General features: G+C 40.5%; 1 protein-coding gene across 12 annotated transcripts in view; it reads left to right on the top strand.

Moving 5' to 3' along the window:
* The window catches only part of LOC121272269 (centrosomal protein of 170 kDa-like), a 160017-nt gene that overhangs the window by 31413 nt on the left and 105995 nt on the right, over positions 1 to 22609 (top strand). For 8 of the 12 annotated variants that reach the window (XM_041178828.1, XM_041178874.1, XM_041178866.1 and 5 more), the window contains 6 exons: positions 1121 to 1265; positions 1827 to 1859; positions 19058 to 19147; positions 19418 to 19496; positions 20331 to 20389; positions 20550 to 20685. In XM_041178828.1, the coding sequence (XP_041034762.1) occupies positions 1161 to 1265; positions 1827 to 1859; positions 19058 to 19147; positions 19418 to 19496; positions 20331 to 20389; positions 20550 to 20685 (502 nt within the window). In that variant the 5' untranslated portion in view covers positions 1121 to 1160. Of the gene's footprint in view, positions 1 to 1120; positions 1266 to 1826; positions 1860 to 19057; positions 19148 to 19417; positions 19497 to 20330; positions 20390 to 20549; positions 20686 to 22609 lie in introns of those variants that run through there. The other 4 variants (XM_041178892.1, XM_041178901.1, XM_041178909.1 and 1 more) reach the window with 2 other exon arrangements.

Raw genomic sequence — 22609 nt, 5'->3', positions numbered from 1 at the left:
TAAAACTGAAATTATCAGCCTCTTAATTTGGTGGCCAAATAGGAAAATTATCAGTAGTATCGTTCTAGTGTACTGAGTTTTAGTAGAGTGTGAACACCATCTAGAGAAAAATGACAAGTGAAGCTGATAAGATCAGTGTGAAAAGAAGCTTTTTTTATTCATTCATGGGATCTAGGTGTCACTGGTTAGGCTTTCGTTTATTGCCCATCCCTAATTGCCCTTGAGAAGGTGATGGTGGTGGTGAGCATCTGCCTTGAACTGGTGCAGTCCATGTTTGCTATTCATATGTTTGCTCTTCATGTTTGTGAACTGCAGGGTGTCCTGGGATTTCAGAGATATTTCAACAGACCCTTTGCTATAGAAGGAAATGGGTGTCAATTTATGGGTTCCATTTTTCTTCGTACAAAAATTAGGAAATGACGATTCCCAGCACTTAGATTTATGTTACGCACACATTTAAAGCGAAACATATACTATAAACTGTTATCCTAATAATATTCATGTTTTTTAAGGAACAGATATTGCAAAGTAATTCTGGAACTTTAGTATTTTGTTAAAGAAGGCTGAATATTTCTACTCTTCCACAAGACCTTAAAACAACTCCCTCTGAGGCAGTCTTTTTCTGCTGCAGCAATGATGCATTCATATAATAGCCATTCAGAGTCTGTCATACAGCACATTCACAAATGTCAAACAATAAAGCCACTATTTAAGTGGTTCAAAGCTATGCATCTGTTGTGATGTAATGAAATGATTCAGTTTACAAAAGAGTCTTAAACGTTATGTGGGAAGAGTAATGCAACATACAACATAACTCCACAGGAGATCAGAGCAGTGTTTATAAAAAAATTAATTGCTTTTTCTGTTGTTTTTTTCATTGGCTGTTAATTTTCAGAGGCTGCAAGTATCAAGCAGCTGCACTTCATAACAGCTGGTGGCTTGTATATAAATTTCCAGCCATCTTCAATCCTGCAGAGTCTGTCATTTCCTGTGATGGCTTCTGACATCTGGCTTTAATCAGCACACAGAATCCACCAATGTTTATGGAAGGATGCATAATATGCTTCTAGTAGTACTGTGAAGGATATGTGAACCTAATATATATTTTTTCTCTCCGTAGGATGACGTAGCCTTGAAACAGCATTTAGTAACGGCAGAAAATGAGCTTAACATCCTGGTTTTTGGTGAGCAGCGGAGGCACACGTCACCGGCTGCCACGTGAGATGATCTTCGTAGGCCGGGATGACTGTGAATTGATGTTACAGGTAACTTGCTTAAGGAAAGTGCATCTAAAGCCTCGCTAGGACAGTCTTATAGCTTTTGATGAAGCTGTATACACAATGGAACTCAAACTGCCAGCAAATGGTTCAGTTTAACCGATTTTTCTTTTTGTCTGAATCTCTTGAAGGCATTTACTAAAATAATTTATACCATTTACAGTAGACCGTATCAGCCAGTAAGGAATTGAAACTCTTTAGACAATGACTTGACACTGAATATGATTTCTTCTCTGTATACAGCTTGGAAGAGGAAAGCAGCAGATTTGAATGAATCCAAAATTAAATGCTTTATGACTGCCACATCTAATATTTGTCTGAAATCCAACTTTCCTGACTTCAAATTTAATTAGGCTCGTGGTGTAGTTTTTTTTCAACATGGATTCATTATCATTTCTATGTATGCCACACAAGTTCATTTCTGTTTTTATGATTTTCCAAAAGAGTTAACCCCCAAGTGTTTGCCAGCATTTCTAAAGCTTTTGTTTTCTTTCCCCTCCTCTTTATGCATTTTTATTTTGGATAACTGCGTGTTTAAATTTTTTCCAGATGGCCAAAGTGTGCAAAGTCCTGCCGATACGAGTGAGTAGGAAGAATATAAAAGTTCTTTTAGGATTGGAATTTGTTTCCTAAAGTTGTGTATCACATTTTAGTGGAATAGAACTTCATATTAAAAAAACGTTGTCACAAGGATTTAGTGCGGTGTGAATTAGCATTTACACTTCTCTTGTATTCCTTCTCCTCCCTCAGCACAAACATGTGCAGGCATGAACCTTTTTTAGTTTAAAATGAATGATTAGAGGAAATTATTACTCAACCTTTGTAAGGTTGCATGTTTTATTCATTGTGCTTCACTTTTTAATACATAATTCTTTTTGCAACATTTAAAGGATAATTTTTGAAACCTTCTAGTCCAAAGTATTCAAGTTTGTCTAAATGTTCTAGAGGAGGAATTGGGTGGTGTAGTGTGCCTTGGAACGATTGCCCTGGATTTCAGTCAAACTCAGCTGGGATAAATATCTATTCTCTCAGAAGGATTTGTAAGTAAAAAGAGGCTAGGAACTGTCAATCCAGTTTCTAGTGGACATAGGCTTATAGTCAAAATCTGATACTAATTTGGCATTACACTGGCAGTCTTACTCAAACAAGCCAAAGGAAACTTGATGTGAAAGGTGAACATATGGACGGAGGGACTTGGAGCAGGTCAGTCAGCCCTTCCAGCTTGCTCTGCCATTCAGTAAAATCATGGCTGATTTAACTGTAACTGCCTACCTACTCCTGGGAACCCTTTGCCCCCCCACCCCCCCAACCCCGTTTATCAAGAATCTATGACCTCGCCTTGAAAGCATCCAAAGACTCTGCTTTCACTGCCTTTTGAGGAAGGGAGTCCCAAAGACACTCTACCCTCTGAGAGAAAAAATTTCTTCTCATTTGTTTTAAATGGGTGACCCCTTATTTTTAAACTGTGACCCTGAGTTCTAGATTCTCCCACAAGAGGAAACATCCTCTCAAAATTGACCCTGTCAGGAATCCCCAGGATCTTATATATTTAAATCAAGTCGCCTCTTACTCTTCTAAACTCCAGCAACTGCAAGCCTAGCCTGTCCAATCTTTCCTCATAAGATAACCTGCCCATCCCTGGTATTAGTTGAGCAAGCCTTCTCTGAACTGCTATTGCATTTACATCCTTCCTTAAATAAGGAGACCAATACTGTACACAGTATTCCAGATGTAGTCTCACCAATGTCCTGTACAACTGAAGCATAACCTCCCTACTTTTGTATTTAATTCCCCTTGAAATAAATGCTAACATTCTATTAACTTTCCTAATTATTTGCTGCATCTGCATACTAGCCTTTTCACAGAATCACAGAATTGTTACGGTGTAGGTGGAGGCTGTTCGGCCCATCGTGTCTGCACCGGTTCTCTGAGGATTTTAACTTAGTGCCAATCTCCTCCCTTTTCCCTGTAACTCGTACATTGTTTCTGTTTAAATAATCATCCAATGCCCTCTTGAGCGCCTCAATTGAACCTGCCTCCACCACACTTTCAGGCAGTGCATTCCAAACCTTAACTACTCGCTGTGTGAAAAAGTTTTTTCACACCTCGCATTTGCTTCTTTTGTAAAGCACTTTAAAACTGTACCCTCTGGTTCTTGATCCATTTACGAGCGGGGATATGTTTCTCCCTATCTTCTCTGTCCAGACCCCTCCATGATTTTGAAAACTTCTATCACGTCTCCTCTTAGCCTTCTCCTCTTCAAGGAAAACTGTCCCAACTTCTCCAATCTCTCCTTGTAACTGAAGTGTCTCATCCCTGGAACCATTCTTGTGAACCTCTTCTGCACTCTCTAAAATGTGTTCACATCCTTTCTATAGTGTGGTGCCCAGAACTGTACACAGTACCCCAGGTGAGATCTAACCCATGTCTTATATAAATTCATCACAATCTCCCTGCTCTTGTACTCTATGCCCCTATTAATGAAGCCTAGAATACTGTATGCTTTAGAAACAGCTCTCCCTACCTGTCTTGCCACCTCTAATGACTTTTGTACATATATGCCCAGGTCTCTCTTCTCCTGCACACCCATTAGAATAGTATCCTTTATTTTATACCGTGTCTCCAAGTTCTTTGTACCAAAGTTTATCACCTCGCTCTTCTCCACATTGAGCTTCATCTGCCACCTACCTGTCCACTCCACCAATGTGTCAATGTCCTTTTGAAGTTCTACACTGTCCTCCTCACAGTTTACAATTCTCCCAAATTTTGTGTCATCCACAAATGTTGAAATTGTCCCCTGCACACCAAGATCGAGATCATTCATAAATATCAGAAAGAGCAAGAGTCCCAATACTGACCCCTGGGGAACTCCACTACAAACCTTCTTCCAGCCTGAAAAATACCCACTAACCATTACTCCCTGTTTCCTATCCCTCAGCCAATTTTGTATTCATGTTGTTACTGTCCCTTTTATTCCATGATTTTTCCTCAAGTCTGTTGTGTAGCACTGTATCAAACGCCTTTTGGAAGTCCATATCAACGGCCTTGCCCTCATCAACCATCTCTGTTACCCCTTTAAAAAACTCCAGCAAGTTAGTTAAACACTATTTCCCTTAAATCCATGCTGACTCTTCTGCATCCACATTTTTCCATGTGACTATTAATTCTATCCCGAATAATTGTTTCTAGAAGCTTCCCCACCACCAAAGTTAAACTGACTGGTCTGCACTTGCAGGGCAGACCTTTGCAACCATTTTTGAACAAGTGCAAAATGTTTGCAATTCTCCAGCCTTTCAGCTCCTCCCCTGAATCCAGGGAATATTGAAAGATTATTGCCAGTGCCTCTGCAATTTCCACTCTCACTACTTTCAATATTCTTGGATGCATCTCATCGGTCCCGGTGCCTTATCAACTTTAATAGCGACAGCTTATCCAATACTACCTGCTTATCAATTTTAAACCCTTCTGGTGACTGAGTTTCCTCCTCTGTCACCATGGCCTGGTATCTGCCTGACAGGTAAAGACAGATGCAGAGGTATTCATTTAACACCTCAGCCATGTGTAAATCCCATTTTTGGTGCCTAATCGGCCCTACTCCTCCTCTTTACTATTGATGCGCTTATAGAATACTTTGGGATTCCCTTTCATGTTAGCTGCCAGTCTTTTTTCATAATCCCTCTTTGCTTCTCATACTTGCTTTTTCACATCCCTTCTGAACCTTCTATATTTGGCTTGGTTCTCAATTGTATTTGCTACCTGACACCTGTCGTAAGCACACATTTTCTTCTTTAACTTAATTTCTATCTCCTTTGTCATCCAGGGAGCTCTGAATTTGTTTGTCCTACCCTCCCCTTTTGAGAGAACATACATTAACTGTGCCCAAACCATCTCCTCCTTTGAAGGTAGCCCATTGTTCAGTTACTGTTTTTCCCACCAACCTTTGGTTCCAGTCTATCTGGCCCAGCTCCATTCTTGCCCCACTGAAGTCCACTCTCTGCCAGTTGATTATTCTTACTCTAGATTGACCAATGTCCTTTTCCACCGTCATCCTAAACCTTATGATACAATGATCACTGTCCCCTAAGAGTTCCCCCACTGTCACTTGATCTACTTGGCCCACCTCATTCCCAAGAACTAGGTCTATCAGTGCTTCCTTTCTTGTTGGACTGGACACATACTACTGTAGGAAATTCTCCTGACCACAATCTAGGAACGCTCGTCCCTCACTGCCCCTTACACTGCCACTATCTCAGCCTATATACGGGTAATTAAAGTCCCCCATTATAACTACTCTGGTGTTTACATGTCCCTGCAATTTCCTTGCAGATTTGTCCCTCTGCACCGAGCAATGTAATTCCTTCTTATTCCTTGGCACTAGCCAAATTGATTTTGTCCTTGAGTCCTCTGACACATCCTCTTTCTCCAGTAGTTCAATACTCTCCTTAACCAAAAATGCCAACCCTCCCATCTTTTTTCCCTTTCCTATCTTTTCTGAATACCTTGTAACCAGGAATATTTAACACCCAGATCTGCCCATCCTTAAGCCGAGTCTCCATTATTGCCACAGCATCATTATCCCACAAGGCAATCTGTGCCTGTAACTCCTCACTTTTATTAACTATACTCCATGCATTAACATACACACAGTGTAACCCTTCATTACTTGCTCCCTTACTCTAACTCCATCTATTAATTTACTGTTCTCTATTTTAGTGATATCTGCCTCTCCCAGAATTCCATGCACCCTGATATTACTTTCAAATATTTTCACCACACCCCTGCTGAGTTAGTTTAAACCCTCCTCAACAGCACTAGCAAAAACCACAAGGAACTCAGTCCCAGCTCTGTTCAGATGCAACCTGTCTGGCTTGTACAGGTGCCATCTCTCCCAGAGTCTGTCCCAGGAATTTAAAGCCATCCCTCCTGCACCATCTTTACAGCCACGCATTCATCTATCTTACCTTCTTATTTCTGTACTCAATTACACTTGGCACTGGGAGTAATCCAGAGATGATTACTTTTGAGGCCCTGCTTGCTAATTTTCTACCCTCTCCTTAAATTCTGAATGCAGGACCACATCTGTCTTCCTACCTATATTGTTAGTACCAAGGTAGACCATGACCTCTGGCTGTTCACGTGCCCCCCCCCCCCCCTGCCCAAACCACCACTAGAATGTCCTGCAGCCGTTCTGTCACATCCTTGACCCTAACACCAGGCAGGCAACAAACCATCCTGGAGTCACCTTGACGGCCGCAGAAACATCTGTCTGCTCCCTTAACTAAAGAATCCCCTATCAGTACTGCCCTACCACTCTTCCTCCCCTCCTGTACAGCTGGGCTATCCATGGTGCTATGGGCTTGGCTCTTGCTGCACTCCTCCAAGGATCCATTGCCCTCACCTGAAATCCAGAATGGAAAACTGGTTAGTGAGCCATTGGGGGACTCCTACACTACCTGTTGGTTTCTCTTGGATTGCCTGGCTGTCACCCATTCCCTCTCTGCCTGCTTGCCCCTAACTTGTGCTGTGACCACCTCTCTGAACGTGCTGCCCACATAGTTCTCTTCTTCATGGATGCACCTCAGTGACTCCAGCCGCTGCTCAAGCTCTGAAACGTGGAGCTCAAGTTTGTGCAGCCGGTGACACTTCCTGCACATGGAATTGCCTGGGTCACGAGAAGTGTCCATGACTCCCCACATGCCACAGGACAGGCATTCCGCTTGGCTGAACTGTCCTGCCATGCCTTAAACTTTTAAATCACTTTACTTACTTTAATTTTAGTTACTTTTACTTACTTTAACTTACTTTAAACTTACTTTTGTACTATTAACTATAAACTGGCAACCAGTAGAAAGTGGAAATTCTTCGCCCTTACAAATCAGCTCCCCCTCCTGTACCTATAAATTCTTATTTTCCCTGCGCTTGTTTAGAAATTTACATTTCTGTACTCACACTGTTTTCAATTTCCCAACTATGTCTCCACTCATGCCTTTTTACCCCCCAAACACACACCGTTTTATCCCTCAAATGTGCGCCATGTGATTCATGCACTAGGACACCCAGATCTCCCTCAGAGTTCTGCAATTTTTCACCATTTAGTTAATATGCTTTTTTTTATTCTTCCTGCCAAAATGGACAATTTCACATTTTCCTGCTTTATACTCCATTCACCAGATCTTTGCCCATTCGCTTAACCTATGTCCTCTTATAGCCTCCTTACGTCCTCTTTACAACTTAGATTCCTACCCATCTTTGTATCATCAGCAAATTTAGCAACCATACCTTCGATCTCTTCATCCAAGTCATTTATATAAATTGTAAAAAGTTGAGGGTCCAGGCCTGATTTTTGTGGCACACCACTCGTTACTTCCCGCCAACCAGAAAAAGACCCATTTATGGCTACCCTCTGCTTCCTGTTAGCTAGTCAATCTTCTATCTATGCCAATATATTACCCCCCACACTATTAGCTTTTATTTTCTAATAACCTTTGACGTGGCAACTTATCAAATGCCTTCTGGTAATCTAAGTACAGTACATCCACCAGTTCCCCTTTATCCACAGAAAATCTGGCTCCTTCAAAGAACTCCAATAAATTGGTTAAACATGATTTTCCTTTCACAAAATCATGTTGACTCTGCCTGATTGCCTTGAATTTTGCCAAGATTCCTGCAATAACATATAATAGCTTCCAACATTTTCTCTATGACAAGAGTTAAGCTAACTGGCCTGTAGTTTCCTGCTTTCTGTCTCACCCTTTTTCCGAATAAAAGAGTTACATCTGCTATTTTCCAATCTAACGGAACCTTCCCTGAATCCAGAGAATTTTGGAAAATTAAAACCAACACATCAGTTATCTCACTAGCTAGCCACTTCATTTGATACCCTAGGAATGAAATCCATCAGGACCCAGGGATTTGCCAGCCTGCAGCTCCAACAGTTTGCTAAGTACCACTTCCCTGGTGATTGTAATTTTCCTGAGTTACCCCCTCCCTTCCAGTTCCCGATTTACAGCTATTTCTGGGATGTTACTTGCATCAGTCTTTACTAGAGGACACAAAATACCTGTTCAGTTCATCTGCCATCTCCTTATTTTCCATTATTAATTCCCCAGACTCAGTTTCTATGGGGCTAATGCTCACTTTATTAACACTTTTCTTATTTAGGTACCTATAGAAACTCTTACTATCCATCTTTATGTTTCTAGTTAACCTTTCCTCATACTCTAATGTTTCCCTCCTTATTTATCTTTTTGTCATCCTTTGCTGTTCTTTATATTCTGTCCAGTCTTCTGACCTGCCACCATCTTTGCGCAATTATATGCTTTTTCTTTAAATTTGATGCTCTCTTTAATATTTTTAGTTAACTGCGGATGGTGGGTCCTTCTCTCGGAATTTTTCTTTCGCGTTGGAATGTGAATTCTGAAATATCTTTTTAAATGTCTGTGACTGCATCTCTATTGACCTATCCCTTAACCTCATTTCCCAGTTCACTTTAGTTAGCTCTGCTTTCATTTTCACATAATTGCCCTTATTTAAGTTTAAAATACTTGTCTTGGACCACTCTTTTCTCCCTCAAAACAATGTAAACTTCAATCATATTACGATCACTACAACCCAGCGGTACCTTCACTGAGCTAATCAATTAATCCTAAATGCTTTATTGTTGCAGAATGCAATGCTCTTCTCAGTATATTCTTGAATTAATTAAAGGGAGGGTTTACTTTGACTGGTGGTGCTATGCTACACCTGACTTGGAAGTGTTTAATGCTGAAACTGAAGTGAGGATCGCATTGTGGTCTTCTCAGTCATGCGTTGTTTGCTGAAATATAGTCACTACACTAAGGTATGAAAAGAATAATGCAGTTAAAAATTTCCAATAGCTGGGTGACCTGCCTATGCAAAATTTTTTGGCCCTCCTACCACTTCTTAGTAAATCTTTATTGTAATCTCATTGTATAAACAGAACATAGTCTACTGTTTAATCCAGTTGTTTTTCTTCAGTCCAGTAATTCCAAATAAGCAATTGCAATACAGTTAAGCATATTCAAATAATGCAGTCTATCTGATTAAGCTAATTTGAATTAATAGATGTGGGTTATAAAGGTCACCCAAACTCAATGTTTGCATACTGTTTGCAATGCAGCACCTTGTGTATGCTGAAGGAATATAAATAAATTGCAATGGGGGTTATTAGGATGTGAGGTACTACATGAATACTTTGCACCTGTTTTTACGAAAGAAGATTATGCAACCCAGGCCATGAAAGATGGGACAATTCAGGCATAGATGGATTTAAAATTGAAAGGGAGTTGGCATTAGATAGGTTATCTGTACTTAAAGTTGTTAGAGCACTGGGACCGGATGAGATGCATCCAAGGACACAGAGAAGTGAGTGTGGAAATTGCAGAGGAAATTCCTAAAGGAAAATCATGACTAACTTGCTGGAGTTTTTTGAAGAGTTAACAGAGGATTAAAGAGGTCATGACTGTTGGTGTGGTGTACATAGACTGCCAAAAGGCGTTTGATGCAGTGCCACACAACTGTCTTGTGAGCAAAGTTATAGCTCATAGAATAAAAGGGATAGTAGCAACATGGATATGGGAATTGGCTGATAAAAATTGGATATTTTTCATGATGGAGGAAGGTTTGTAGTGGAGTTCCCCAGGGTTCAGTGTTGGGACTCTTGCATTTCCTTAATGACCTACACCTTTGTGTACAGGGCGCAACTTCAAAATTGCGGACGACACAAAACTTGGAAGCATTGTGAACTCTGAGGAGGATAGTGTAGAACTTCAAGAGGATGTAGACAACTTAGTGGAATGCGTGGACAGGTGGCAGATAAATTCAATGCAGAGAAATGTGAAGTGGTCCATTTTGGTAGGAAGAACATGAGAGACAGTGTAAAATAAAGGGTACAACTCTAAAATAAGGACTACAACTCTAAAGGGGGTGGAGAGCAGAGGGACCTGGGTGTAAATGTGCATAAATCATTGAAGGTGGCAGGACAGGTTGAGAGAACAGTTAATAAAGCATACAGTATCCTGGGCTTTATTATTAGGGGCTCAGAGTGCAAGAGCAAGGAGCTTATGTTGAATATGTATAAGAAACATCGAAACTAGGGGCAGGAGTAGGCCATTTGGCCCTTCGAGCCTGCTCTGTCATTCAATATGATCATGGCTGATCCTCTATCTCAATGCCATAGTCCCACTTTCTCTCCATACCTGTTGATGCCCCTAATATCCAAAAAGTTATCAATTTCTTTCTTGAATATGCCCAGTGACCCGGCCTCCATAGCCTTCTGTGGTAGAGAATTCCACAGGTTGACCACCCTCTGACTGAAGAAACTTTTCCTCATCTCAGCCCTAAATGATCTGCATCGTATCGTGAGACTGTGGCCCCTGGTTCTAGCCTCCCCAACCAGGGGAAGCATCCTCCCTGCATCCAGCCTGTCTAGCCCTGTTATAATTTTATATGTTTCAGTCAGCTCTTTTGAGTACAAACCCATTTCCATCTGTTTCAGATGAAGTTACATTGTTTCATAGTTTGCCATTGTGAGAGTTGAACTCTTCATCTTGGGGTTACAAACCCAGTACCATAACCACTTGGCTATTTAGGCCAAGCTATGTTTCAGTCAGATCCCCTCTCATTCTTCTAAACTCTAATGAATACAGGGCCAATCGAACCAATCTCTCCTCATATGACAGACCTGCCATTCCCAGTATCAGCCTAGTGAACCTTCGCTGCACTCCCTCTAATGCAAGTATATCCTTTCTTATGTAGGGAGACCAAAACACAGTACTCCAGGTGTGGTCTCACCAAGGACTTGTGTTACTGCAGTAAGACATCCCTGCTTCTGAACTCAAATCCTCTTGCAATGAAGGCCAACATACCATTTGCCTTCCTAATTGCTTGCTGCACCTGCCTCTTTTGCTTTCATTGATTGGCTGGTGTACAAGGACACCCAGATCCCTTTGTACCTCCACATTCCCAATATATCATCATTTAAATAATACTCTGCCTTTCTGTTTTTCACACCAAAATATATAACTTCACATTTATCCACGTTATACTGCATCTGCCATATGTTTGCCCACACACACAACTTGTCTAAATCGCCCTGAATCCTCCTTGCATCCTCCTCACAATTCCGCCCATTTTGGTCACTAGTTCAGTCTCAGCTCATGTATTGCCTTCAGTTCTGGGTGCCGTACTTTTGGAAGGATGTGAAGGTATTAGAGAGGGTGCAGAAAAGATTCTCAAGAATGGTTCCAGTGATGATGAACTTCAGTTATGATGATAAATTGGAGAAGTTAGGCTTGTTTTATTGGAGAAAAGAAAGTTGAAAGGAGATTTAATAGATATATTCAAATACATGAGGGGTCTGGACAGAGCAGATAGGGAGAAACTCGTAAAATGATCGTGAGGGCACTGCACTGATTTAAAGTAATTAATAAGAGAAGCAAAAGTGATATGACGCGAGAATTTTTTAAGCAGTGAGTGGTAAGGGTTTAGAATGCACCGCCTGAGTGTCTGGTGGAGGCAGATTAAGCTGAAGCTGAAACATTCAAAAGGGAATTAGGCTGTTATCTATAAAAGAAGACTGTGCAGGGTTATGGGGAGAAGGCACAGGAAGGGTTGCTCATTCAGAGGGCTGGTGCTGACACAATAGGCCAAATGGTCTCCTTCCTGCACTTTAACAATTGTGATTCTGTGATGTAGTGAGAATGTGGTTGGAATTTGAGTCTTGCAGAGAGTTGTGTGGTTTGCTTCAATGACTAAAGTGATCTAACCTAAATGTTTACCTTTTCTTCTGAGCAACTGTCCAATTTAGATGTTTGTGTAACTTTAGAAATTGCTGCTGTTCTTGAATTCCTGCTCTATGTTTGTAGCTTTGCACCTAAAATACCTGAAGCTTCTGCACTTGGTCTGATTTAGCTTCTTTGTATATGAAATTAACAACACTTGGATGTCCAATTGAAAACTTACACTATAACAATTTCAGAGCTATTAATGTCTTTTGTTGAATCATTTAAATACCATGATTTATAAAGTGTAACGGCCTGATTTTCTTTTCTCAGTAGCGGCGAGAGCTAAGAAGTTAGCGCTGTTGAGGGATGCGATAGTACCGCAACTTCTGGCGTGCTCACTTACACTAAAATTTGGAATCGCAGTGCACCTTAAGCAGTTCCTGTCCCACCGTGTCTATTTTTAAAGCTTTTCCTGTTGCCTTCAACTAGGATGAATTTTTTTGTGCAAGTAGTTAGGACTGATAATCAGGGATGTAAATCCAGGACTCAGTTCTCCAAATGTTTATGAACCCATCCACAAAATAAACAGATGGCTGTTAATTGTGAATAAAAATGGCTTTCATTATCATCCCACCCCCCCCCCCCCCCCCCCCCCCCCCGCCCAATCCCTTCTACCTGCCCTTGACTTCCCCTCGCTCCTCTAGCTACCACACCCATCCAGCTCTTCAGTTTCACCGATGACAGAAACAGAACTTGGAGGGGAATAAACTTTCCTAGAGTTGGGGTGCTGAAGAAAAGCCAAAGTACATAACTGGCAAACTTTTAAAAACTGTTATAAAAGTGTTAAAGTATTTAAAGTTTATAAGATTTTTAAAAGTGCCCCAGATGTTTGAAAATATTAATCATTAGAAAAAATTTACTGTCATTGAGCTGAAGACTGACCTTAAGAGGCTTGTCTTCAGCTTGTTACCAAAAGTGGGTGTGGTTTACTGACAAAGCGTTGTGCTGGAAGCCCTCACTGCTTGTCCTGATGCTAGGCTCCGCTGCAGGAAGAAGGGGAGATTTTCACTGCAGTCTACTGAAGAGATAAGTACAGATTTTTTTGGGGGGAAGCAAGGGTGGAATGCTGCTGCTTTGCTGTAAGGAGGAAAATCCAGACCACTAAATGTGCCAGTATAGCAAGCCTGAAGAGGTATCTTCTGTTTCGGCTTTTAGACCATATCACCTGTGTTTTGGATGGATTGGAGTAGCTCTTTTAAGTTAACCTAATTTTACTGCTTGTTGTCTAAATGTGAGCAGAAGCATTTGCAAAGTCAAATTAGGAGCTCTTAGCTAAAAATCTCTTAATGTCACTGTTACTAGCATATTGCTTTTTGCTTTTGTACGCGTGGATGTTTTTCTACTTGGGAATTCCTGGGACTTTTCAACTTGTACTTAAACAATTGGACTACATCAGAAAAAGCAGCTCTAAAGATTCCAGTTGCACTGTTCATTCATTGACTTATGGGAAGCTTGATTCAGAAGCATGGGGGAGACACCTTGACCAGATTGTTGCCTAACAATGCATGCAGCTTTACTTTCCTAATGGGCTGTCCTTTCACCAGAAATAGTCTACAATACTGCAATTATGAGATTGATCCTAAGCTGTTTTACAAATGAATGCTTTAACTGTCCATTTACCTCAGTGCAAAATGCAACTGACTAACTACTTAAAGGATTCAAAAGAAAATAGTGCCTTGCAGTTTGGGCTTATGCATATAAAACAATAAAACTGACATTCACCAAGACTTTTTTACCTATCAACATGAGTCTGTACAAGTATTCTGAATTGATTCTTGTTTTTAAATTTAAACAAAGCATTGCATGCTTACTACAAAGGCAAATTTTGTCATTGTGTGAATTTACTTGAAAGTATGAAATGTGCTCCAGACTTATTGATACAGTTGAACATGTATAGAATCCTACAGCCCAGAAATAGACCATTCAGTACAACTGAATTTCGCTCCATATGAGCTCTTGAACACTTAGTATTTTCTAAAAATGTTTTTTCTTTACTTTCATTGCTCTTATTGGAATAACAATAGTCCTTTTAAATTTATTTTATTCCAGCAGCAAATCTTATTCAACCATGTCCAATTTTGTTTTACCAAAATTAGACACTAAGCTACTGAATACTTTGGACAATCATGCTTAATAGTAGAACATAATAAAAATCCTGGGGCAGAGAGCTGCAGTTCATACTAAATTGCTGGATATATATAAACTTATGAACAATGATGGACGGGTAAAGAACCTCTGGTCCACTCAGACTGCCCCCACAATTGCAGTCCTTGTGAATCATAATCCATATATGTCCCATACCATCCAAAACCATGTGATATACTGAATAAGTATTGCTCAAATCTGCATGTATGATGCAAGGGTTAAAAACCATGAGGGGCTATTTTGTGAGGATCTCTGTGTGAATACATTCTTTGGCTCCAGACACAAATCTTAAAAATCAGGAATGCCAACTTCTCCTTGTATTACTGATTTACACAAAGCACCCTGAACACAATGTAAAACTAACACAGGTAAAAATAGGACATGGCAGATAATATTCAGCCAAACACATTTGGGTGAATTGCTAAATCCCATTAACAGTACTCATTCTCATAGAAGCTTATGTCACAGAAGGAGGTCTGGGCCTGGTGATTCTTCTACTTTTAAAGAAGCTAAACCCCTTAATATTTTCTCTGTCAGTATGTTTATCCCGTCCAATATTTCACACCCACTTCTTTAACTACAGGATCTGCATCATCCCCATCTTTTGTCAAGACAGATACTAAGTAATTTCTTGAGAACCAGGGCCGTCGCCTCCAAATTCTACTTTTTATCTTTAGTCATCCTCTGGCTCTCTATGGATTTCTGAAACGTTTTGTTCTTCAGTTCAAACCATAAGGTCTCATTTGATATAAAAGCAGAAAATACTGGAAATACAGCAGCATCTGTGGAGAGAGAAACAAAGTTAAAGTTGGCTTCGTTTGATGATTGTTCTAGCTGGCATATTCTCTCTCCTCACAGCTGTAATAGTTTATGTAACTAATATTGTGATCTCATTTGTAATTTCATCCCTGCACTTTCTGTACTCTAGGCTTTCTGTATTATTTAGTTCTCTGTATGTGACATAAGCTTGCATTTTTTGCCTTTTCCCACCCTGTATCTCCTTAATGCAGAAGAGGACTCTAGATTGGGAAGTCCCACTCTTTTTCTTTGTGGAAACATACTTGTTCTGAACCCTCAATATCTCTTCCTTGAATGTCTCCCACTGCTGTGACACTGATTGCTTTAGCTGTATCCAGTCCACTTTTGCAAAATCCCATCTCAACTCCATAAAATTGGCCTTTCCTCAATTGAGGACTCTCGCACCTGATCAATCTTTGGCCTTTTCCATAACTATGCTAAATCTAACTGAATTATGATCCCTCCCACTGATACCCCTTCCACCTGCCCAGTTTCATTCCCAAATACTAAGTCCAGAACAGCTTATCTTGTTAGGCTTGCTATATACTGATTTTTAAAGGATTTCTCTTGAATGCATTTTAAAAATTCTGCACCCTCTATACCTTTTACACCATCCCAGTTAGGGTAGTTGAAATCCCCTACTATTACAGCCCAGTTGTGCACACTTCTCAGAAATTTGCCTACATATTTATTCTACTATTTCCCCTTTGGATGTTCAGGACATTATTGTACACTCTCAGCCATGTGATTGTCCTTTGTTCTTGCCATCTTTGTTTTTCAGTTCAGCCCATATGGCCTCATTTCATGATCTTTCTAACCTATTAATCCATTGTCTCAGCTGTAATTGTTTCTTTAACCAATAGTGTGATTTCCACCCCCCCCCCCCCCTTGTTTAACGCCTCTGATGCGTTTGAAAACTCTGTAACCAAAAGTGTTGAGCTGCCATTCCTGCCCACCTTTAAGCCATTTTTTGGTAATGGCAATGATATCAAACTTCCAACGGTCTATCTGTGCCCTCTGTTCTTCTGCCTTATTCAAGAGACTACTTGCAGTGAAGTATATACCATTAAGCACTGTTAGACTCCTTTACCTGTTTTCTACCCTTTGTTTCCTCTGCTTTACTAATTTTCTGTCTTTCATTTCCTGCTTGCTTCTCTCCCTTCTTAATCTTCGCTCAAGCCCCTCTCTCCCTGCCAAGCTGGCAAACTCTCCTGGACAGTACTAGCCAATCTAGCTACCTCAATATTATCCCTGGCTCAGTTGAGGTGCATATTGTTGTCTTCTGGTTTATACAGCCCCAGCTTCCCTGAACTGGTCCCAATGCCCCAGGCATCTAAAGTCCTCCATCTTGCATCATCTCTCCAGCCATGCATTCATCTGCACTCTCCTCCTACTTCTGTATTCACTGACCTGTGGCACCAGGAATAACCAACTCTCTCCCATGTGTGATGTCACCATAGGTGTCTTTTTTTTTATCTTTTTCTTTCTGACATTCTGCTGCTCTGTTTAAATCATCTGAAGTGTCTCCTGTGGTGCTCTGCACCCTTTGCCTTTTCTAACTTAGGCCTTTGAACCCAGCCGAACAGCCAGTGTTATAACTGAGCACTGACTGGGAGCACTGACATGTCTTCTTTTTTCCTTTAATGGAGGTTTCCCTCCTACTGTGGTTGACAGGGCCCTCAACTGTGTCCGACCCATCTCCCATGCCTCTTCCCTCACCTCTTCCCTTCCCTCCCAGGACCATGTGATAGGGTCCCCCTTGCATTAACTTTTCACCCCACCAGCTTCCGCATCCAAAGGGTCATCTTCTGCCATTTCCGCCAACTCCAACATGATGCCACCACCAAACACATCTTTCCCTCACTCTCCCCCATGTCAGCATTCTGTAGTGACCATTCCCTCTGGGACACCCTGGTCCACTCTTCCATCACCCCCAACATCTCATCCCCTTCCCATACAATTGCAGAAGGTGCAACACCTGCCCCTTTACCTCCTCCCTTCTCACTGTCCAAGGGTCCAAACGCTCCTTTCAGGTGAAGCAGTGCTTTATGCGCACCTCCTTCAATTTGGTCTACTGCATTTGCAGCTCCCAAGGTGGTCTCCTCTACATCGGAGAGACCAAATGCAGAATAGGTGACCACTTTGTGGAACACCTTCACTCAGTCTGCAAGCATGACTCAGACCTTCCCGTTGCTTGCTGTTTCAACACACCATCTTGCTCCTATGTCCACATGGCCATCTTTGGCCTGCTGCCGTGTTCCAGTGAAGCCCAACACAAGCCGGAGGAACAGCACCTCATCTTCTGATTAGGCACTTTACAGCCTTCTGGACTTTACGTTGAATTCAACAACTTCAGGCTATGAACCCTCTCCTCTATCTTCACCCCTTTTTAAAATTTTTATTCATTGTTTTATCCCTTTAATTCCTTTTTCATCCCTTTTTTTCAATACTTTTTCCCCAACCAATGCCCCCCCCAGTCCCCTCCAAAAGGGCCATATATCGCATGTTCAATGCTGTTCTTTCACAGACTGTTGACCCTTGCTCTGCTATTCACACATTCTTACATTTATGCCACTATCAGAACCTCCTTTAGCCCTTACCACTATCATTAACACTCCCTTTGTCTTTTGTCCATGACATCTTTGTCAATCTCTCCTTGGGCCCCGCCTATTGCTGACCTTCTATCCTGCTTTACCGGCTCTACCTCCCTTAAACAGTATAAATTCCATCACATTTCCATTTCTCTTTAGCTTTGAAGAAGAGTCATATGGACTCAAAATGTTAACTCTGTTTCTCTCTCCACAAATGCTGCCAGACCTGCTGAGTTTTTCCAGCATTTTCTGTTTTTATTTAAGATTTCAAGCATCTGCAGTATTTTGCTTTTAACTGAGTGGGATTACATTGATATAATTATGTTAATCAAAAGCTGGTGTCAGTTGTGGCCTGGGAGATTGTAGGTCACTTCTACTAACAGCAGTAGTATAGAATTCCTTCAATTTATTTTTTAAAACATTTAATACTGGCATGATGTGCTTGTGTCCAGGGCATTGAAAATAGGCTTAGTTTGGGGTATTAGTTTTGGGCTGAAATGAGGACAGGATGCAAAGTCCCTCCTTACTAATGTCAAGTTGGTTGCAGCTATCATTCACTATCAGTGGATGTGTTGTTGTACTTGGGGAAAGGGGCACTGAGTGAGCCTGCAAGAATGGGCAGAAAGAGTACCGGGGCAGGCTATTACAGTTGTCTGCCAGTTTGAATAGCAACTTGGTGTTATTCCTCAAAGCTTTGCAATGAAAAGCTTCACAATACCTAACCAATCTCCTCTTCTAACTCTCAAACTCTCCAATTGCACAGGCATTTGAAGCCCCAGTTTTAGACAGCATATGGTGAAAAATTCCAATTTCTGGAAGCCTCAGGGCAGAATAGTTAATCTGAGTTTTGCAAGGCTTCCAGTACTATTGAAATTCCTCCATTATGTACAGGAGACATAGATCTTCCCTGACTATACAATTAATGATCAAGATCCTAACCTATAGACTAGATGAGCGGCCTGGTCCATGCAAATAATTCTCTGATGTCATCACATCCAAGAAAACATCTCAAAGTACTTTAGATTAAGGAAGATTCCAAGCTGGAGGGCAAAAGGAAAAATCAAGAACATGGCACAGTGAAAGAGAGAGGTTTTGAGAAGGAGTTTAAAATTATCCGGGGAGGAGGCAAGGTGGATGTAAATGAAGTTGATGAGCCATTAACAATGCTTTCTGTAATCTCCTTGGTGAAATAATATTTCAAATGAAGATAACTTAATATTTCAAATGAAGATAATTTAAACCAGGAGCTGTAAAATTAATATAATAAAGCGTGCTGCAATTTGAACTCGGTGCTGTGTTGAGCACTCTTCAAAAGCTAAGTGAGAAAAAAAGATTCCACTCGGTTAGTAGAAGTTGGTAAATTTTTAATGTGTTTTCTCATTTGTGTCTTTTCATTTGCCCTCTGAATAAAACAAAAGTGGGGAATTGTTTTCTTTTACAGTCCCGCAGTGTGGACAAGCAGCATGCTGTTGTCAACTATAACGCTGCTGAAGATGAGCATAAAGTAAAGGATCTTGGCAGTCTAAATGGGGTATGTGACAAGCCATTGCTTATTGGTCAGTGATTTTGACACCATTTTTGTTTGAGCTTATTTTTGAAGTTTTTTATTATATTTTTAACACTATACAAAATGCATATATGTAACACTTGGAAAATATTGCAATTTCTAATGCTTACTCTTTAAAAGATTCAGAGAACCACACTAAATAAAATTTGCCAAGACAGAAATGTAGTTAAAATTTCAGATTGATGAAGTAGGGAATCTTTCATTAATTCCTGACCAAGGTGCCTTTGTTTTCAGACATTTGTAAATGAAGTCCGAATACCAGAACAAACCTATATCACTTTGAAGATTGATGATAAACTTCGATTTGGGTATGATATCCTTTCCAAAAAAAAGCTATCTAGTTAGTAAACAATAAAATGTTGCAAATAGAGTTACATCGAGCCTACAGCACAGAAACAAGCCATTCGGTCCAACCTGTCTACACTGGCATTGATGCTCCACAAAAAGTGCCTCCCACCCCTCTTCCAACAGAATTCATATTTCCTTCTAATCTTTTCTTCTTGTTGTGGTTCTCTAGCTTCTCTTAAATGCCATTTCTTAAATTACTATTTGTTGTAAATATAATTGGTATAATTTAGTGGGCTTGAGGGGTATGCAAGGAGATTTTCCACTTTGATTTTATTTTTACTCCTAATTTTCTCCCCTCCTGTCTTGAAGGTGATGATTTCTGTATTGTGGTTCGTTGGGTCCCAACAGACCCTCAATACTAGTTGTGGTTGATCTTCATGTTTCAACAGGTTATATGACAATGGAAAGTCATCACAGCTGAACTTGATCCTTCCCTCGTGCATACTTGCCAGCAAGGATCATTGGATAGTGATGAGCAACAGAAATCCTACTTGATTCCTCCTCCTCTTTTCAAAAAGCTTTCTAACCGTTAAGACTTTCACTGATGCGCTGTATGAAATCATTGCGTGTTATGCAATCATTATATTTATTGGATATATAGTTTAACCTGGCAGACCATCAGTAGGATTCCGCAAGTCATCATTTAGAATGGTGGGCACATTTGCTGAATGTCCTCAGCTAGTTTCCCTGCCACATCTCTAGCAACAATCATAAAATTTGACATTTACGATTCAATGCTTACATATATTTTATTTCGCAATGCTGCTGTTTTCTCCTTCTTTTCCTTAACATGCCTTACATACCAATTTGTTTACTGTGGCAAGAGGGGAACTGCGGGTCCCAGAGGAAGCACTTAAGGTAAGGCTAGCGAAGGTTGCCTGAAAACTGCCTGTGTGAAATTATATGATAAAATATTTTGCATTTATTTTTTGGCATTGGACGTTAAGTATTTCTTAGAAAATACAACATCTGAACCCTTAAAGCAGAGTTTTCAGAAATAATTAAATCTTGTTTTTAGCATGAAAAGTTTACGAGCCAGTTGCAGTTACCGCAGAAACCTCCAGAGGCTGAAGGATCAAAGGAGGCACCAGACGGCTCTGTGGAGGCCAAAGCTGAATTGATGGCTAGTGTAGTAGAAATGCATAAAGCTTCAGGTAATTTGCTAAATATTACATTAACATTATTGAATAAGTTTTATTTTTATAATTTTAACTATATACCTTTGGTCACTTAAACATTGCTGTATTGAAATGTCTTTTGTAACTCCTGTTAGCTGCATGTTGTGTTGTTCCATCTGTGCTATCACATCTGTTCATTATTGAAGGGCTCTGCCTATGCAGTGAGTTCACTTTGCTTTGTTGCCATCCATTTTTCAGGAACCAGAAATGGGAATAAGAAAGTACTTGGGGTGAATAATATACCAAAGTAATGAATAGTAATTTAATTCTTTACTAGTTTTGAACACATACAAACTTAAGTCTTGTATATCTTTATAATTATCTCAATCATCCACTATGATGAGCTGTAGTAGATTCCATAACCAAATCAGTTTACTTAGTAAAGGTTGTTAATAAATCAGATGCTTGCAGCTGAATGTGACCTCAGCCAAATTAAAATTACACAATTCACTATGCTCAGCTGCTGTTTTGTCCATGTGTTAGAATTTCTGGCATATGAAGTTGAATTTTTTAAATTTCAGTGTATACAGTAACACTAGACACTTGCTCATTAAATAGAAAAATATTTTGTTTTATGTATCAAACTTTGATAACTTGGCTAAAAGTGGTATGTAAAAAGCCTTGATACCCTTGCATCTGTAAAGTTATTCAAATGTATTTGTTGTTCGTGCATGTGATATTGAATGAGTAAGCAGAGACTGTCAAATTTTGTCCTCTCTTGCTCCTGTGAAGTGGCTTGGGATGTTTTAGCTATGTTATGTAAAGGCTAGTTATACTTGTTTCACTAATTAATAAACAGAGAAATTCACAGTAAGCACTAATTTTAATTAGAAGTGAGATTGAGGTTAAGAACAATACGTTTAGCCTGAGACACGGGTCAGAGAGGGGGATGGAAATGTTGGGAAGAGTACATATGAAGTTTATTTGTTTGTGTGTGTGTGTGTGGTGCAGTGGGGGAGGGGGGTTGGGCACCGTATTGAACAAAGAACAAAGTACAGCACAGAAACAGGCCCTTTGGCTCTCCAAGCCTGCGCTGATCATATTGCCCTTCAACTAAAACATTTTGCACTTCCGGGATCCGTATCCCTCTATTCCCATCCTATTCATGCATTTGTCAAGTTGCCTCTTAAACACCACTATCGTATCTGCTTCCACCACTCCTCTGGCAGCGAATTCCAGACACTCACTACCCTCTGCGTAAAATACTTGCCCCGCACATCTCCTCTATAATTTTCTCCTTTCACCTTAAATCTATGTCCCCTAGTAATTGACTCTTCCACCTGGGAAAAAGCTTCTGACTATCTACTCTATCCATGCCACTCATAATTTTGTAAACTTTATCAAGTCGCCCCTCAATCTCCGCCGCTCTAGTGAGAACAATCTGAGTTTCTCCAACCTCTCCTCATAGCTACTAACCTCCAGACCAGGCAGCATCCTGGTAAACCTCCTCTGCACCCTCTCTAATGCCTCCATATCCTTCTGGGAATGTGGCGACCAGAATTGCACACAATATTCCAAGTGTGGCCTAACCAAGGTTCTATACAGCTGCAGCATGACTTCCCAGCTTTTATACTGAATACCCCTGCCAATGAAGGCAAGCATGCCATATGCCTTCCTGACTACCTTATCCACCTGCGTTGCCACTTTCAGTGACCTGTGGACCTGTACACCCAGATCCCTCTGCCCGTCGATGTATTTAAAGGTTCTGCCATTTACTGTATAATTCCTGCCTGTATTAGACCTTCCAAAATGCATTACCTCGCATTTTTCTGGATTAAACTCCATCTGCCATTTCTCTGCCCAAGTCTCCAACCGGTTTATATCCCGTTGTATCCTTTGACAATCCTCTTCACTATCTGCAACTCCTCCAGCCTTAGTGTTGTCTGCAAACTTACTAATT

The sequence above is a fragment of the Carcharodon carcharias genome, chromosome 2, assembly GCF_017639515.1.
Source record: "Carcharodon carcharias isolate sCarCar2 chromosome 2, sCarCar2.pri, whole genome shotgun sequence".
Classification (NCBI taxonomy): Eukaryota; Metazoa; Chordata; class Chondrichthyes; order Lamniformes; family Lamnidae; genus Carcharodon; species Carcharodon carcharias.
This window is presented reverse-complemented; position numbering and strand designations above follow the sequence as displayed.